The sequence below is a fragment of the Laccaria bicolor genome, genomic scaffold (genome assembly GCF_000143565.1).
Source record: "Laccaria bicolor S238N-H82 LACBIscaffold_5 genomic scaffold, whole genome shotgun sequence".
Taxonomy (NCBI): Eukaryota; Fungi; Basidiomycota; class Agaricomycetes; order Agaricales; family Hydnangiaceae; genus Laccaria; species Laccaria bicolor.
In genome coordinates this window covers 36,304-37,745 of record NW_001889876.1, presented here as the reverse complement: position 1 = coordinate 37,745, position 1,442 = coordinate 36,304, and the positions used below count along the sequence as shown (strand labels likewise).

At 50.9% G+C, this 1,442-nt stretch overlaps 1 protein-coding gene across 1 annotated transcript; it reads right to left on the bottom strand.

Moving 5' to 3' along the window:
* Positions 1-498: 498 nt before the first annotated feature.
* On the bottom strand, positions 499-1,211 carry LACBIDRAFT_323898 (uncharacterized protein; the record flags this gene model as incomplete). The annotated part of the gene is made up of 3 exons (XM_001877232.1): positions 499-560; positions 706-842; positions 961-1,211. The coding sequence occupies 3 exons, from the start codon at positions 1,209-1,211 to the stop codon at positions 499-501; spliced, it is 450 nt and encodes a 149-aa protein (XP_001877267.1).
* Between the last annotated feature and the right edge of the window lie 231 nt (positions 1,212-1,442).

Below are 1,442 nucleotides of genomic sequence, written 5' to 3'. Positions count from 1 at the left end.
CGACAAAATGAGACACCAGAAGAAGCAGATGCCAGGAAGGCGAGACATAGAGCTGCAGCGGCCAAGTACCGAGGGACCCACCAGGCCCAAATAAATTTTCGGGTGTGGCAGCGAGATCCTAAGTAAGTTAGACAAATTTAAATTTGAATTGTTCTGAAAGGGTTTTAGAAATGCCGAGAAGCTGCGTGTTTCGGCAAAGGAACTCGCCCCAATACTGGCTGCCATGGATGGAGCTAGCGAAAGCCTTGAATCTGGAAACTCAGCCGATAGTGAATAAAAGGTTTCTGCACTTGGTATAGTCTAGCACGGTGAGCAGTTGGGGTGGTGGCAGTGTGTTGATAACTTGATACTTGGCTGAAACATGTTCAATTTTCGGTGGCGGAGTAGTGCAGGATCTGATTACTTGGCAGTTCAGATGAAGTACACCAAAAAAAGATTTATTGAGTAGAGGATGGGTATCTAGCAAATTCAAACAGGGGCAGTCACATTGGAGTAGATTCAGGCAGGGACAAGCACAATAGAAAGACAGCCGGTCCAACCGCAAGGCCACATCATTGAATCTATGATTTTTGATGAGCAAGATCAGCTGAGCCTGTTGAACGAGTCCCTACCAAGTGCGTACTTGGATTTCTTTGTCAGAGTCCGCAAAAACCCAGCCCTCGCAATCGTCTTGATCCGCCCGTGCAGAATCAGAGTCCCACTCACCGTCTGAATTAGGCTGGTCGTCAAAAAACCTATTAATGGGAACATCGAAGCGGCCCCCAGAAATGGGGATGGGCTCAAGGGTACCCATGTTGTAGGCATGGGCATACACGTCGAAGGCTGCTTCAAAGGTGGGGAAGCTTTGCAAAATATATTGGATGCAGCCCTTTGGGGCCGGAATGTTTTGAACTCAAATGGCCGCGTCGTGCCTGGTACAATGTGTCAGAGGCATGGTAGTGGGTTGTACAGGATACGTACCATGCCGAGAAAAGCCCTACTTCTTCCCCCTTGGTAATCACGTAGGTGGTGTGAGGGAACGATGCCCTCCGCGCAATGAACTCGTCTGGGTGGGGGATGTAGTAAATGGGCTTGTCGTTGGCCGTCACTTGTGTGGCCTGGGGCTCTGCCACACTGCCGTGCGTAGTTCTGGCCCTGGGGGATTCTTGGGTGATCAAAGGCTCAGCCACAGGAGCACGTTCGGGGGTTGATGGTTGGGCGGGAGAGGGCATGGGCAGGTGGACCTTTATGCTGTGCTTGGTTTGAATCACGATTGCTGCGTCCCCACCTTCGACGAAGGGGTCTTTGTTCGTTCAATGGATCCGTTAGTCAAGGAATGCGTAAAATGACCAAGGGCTACCCACCATCAATGGTGATGGCCGTTGTTTTCTTTTTTTTGATTGTTTTGAATGGCGAGCCAAGGGGTGGTCCCTGCTTTGAGGGGGGGGGGGGGGGGGAACGAA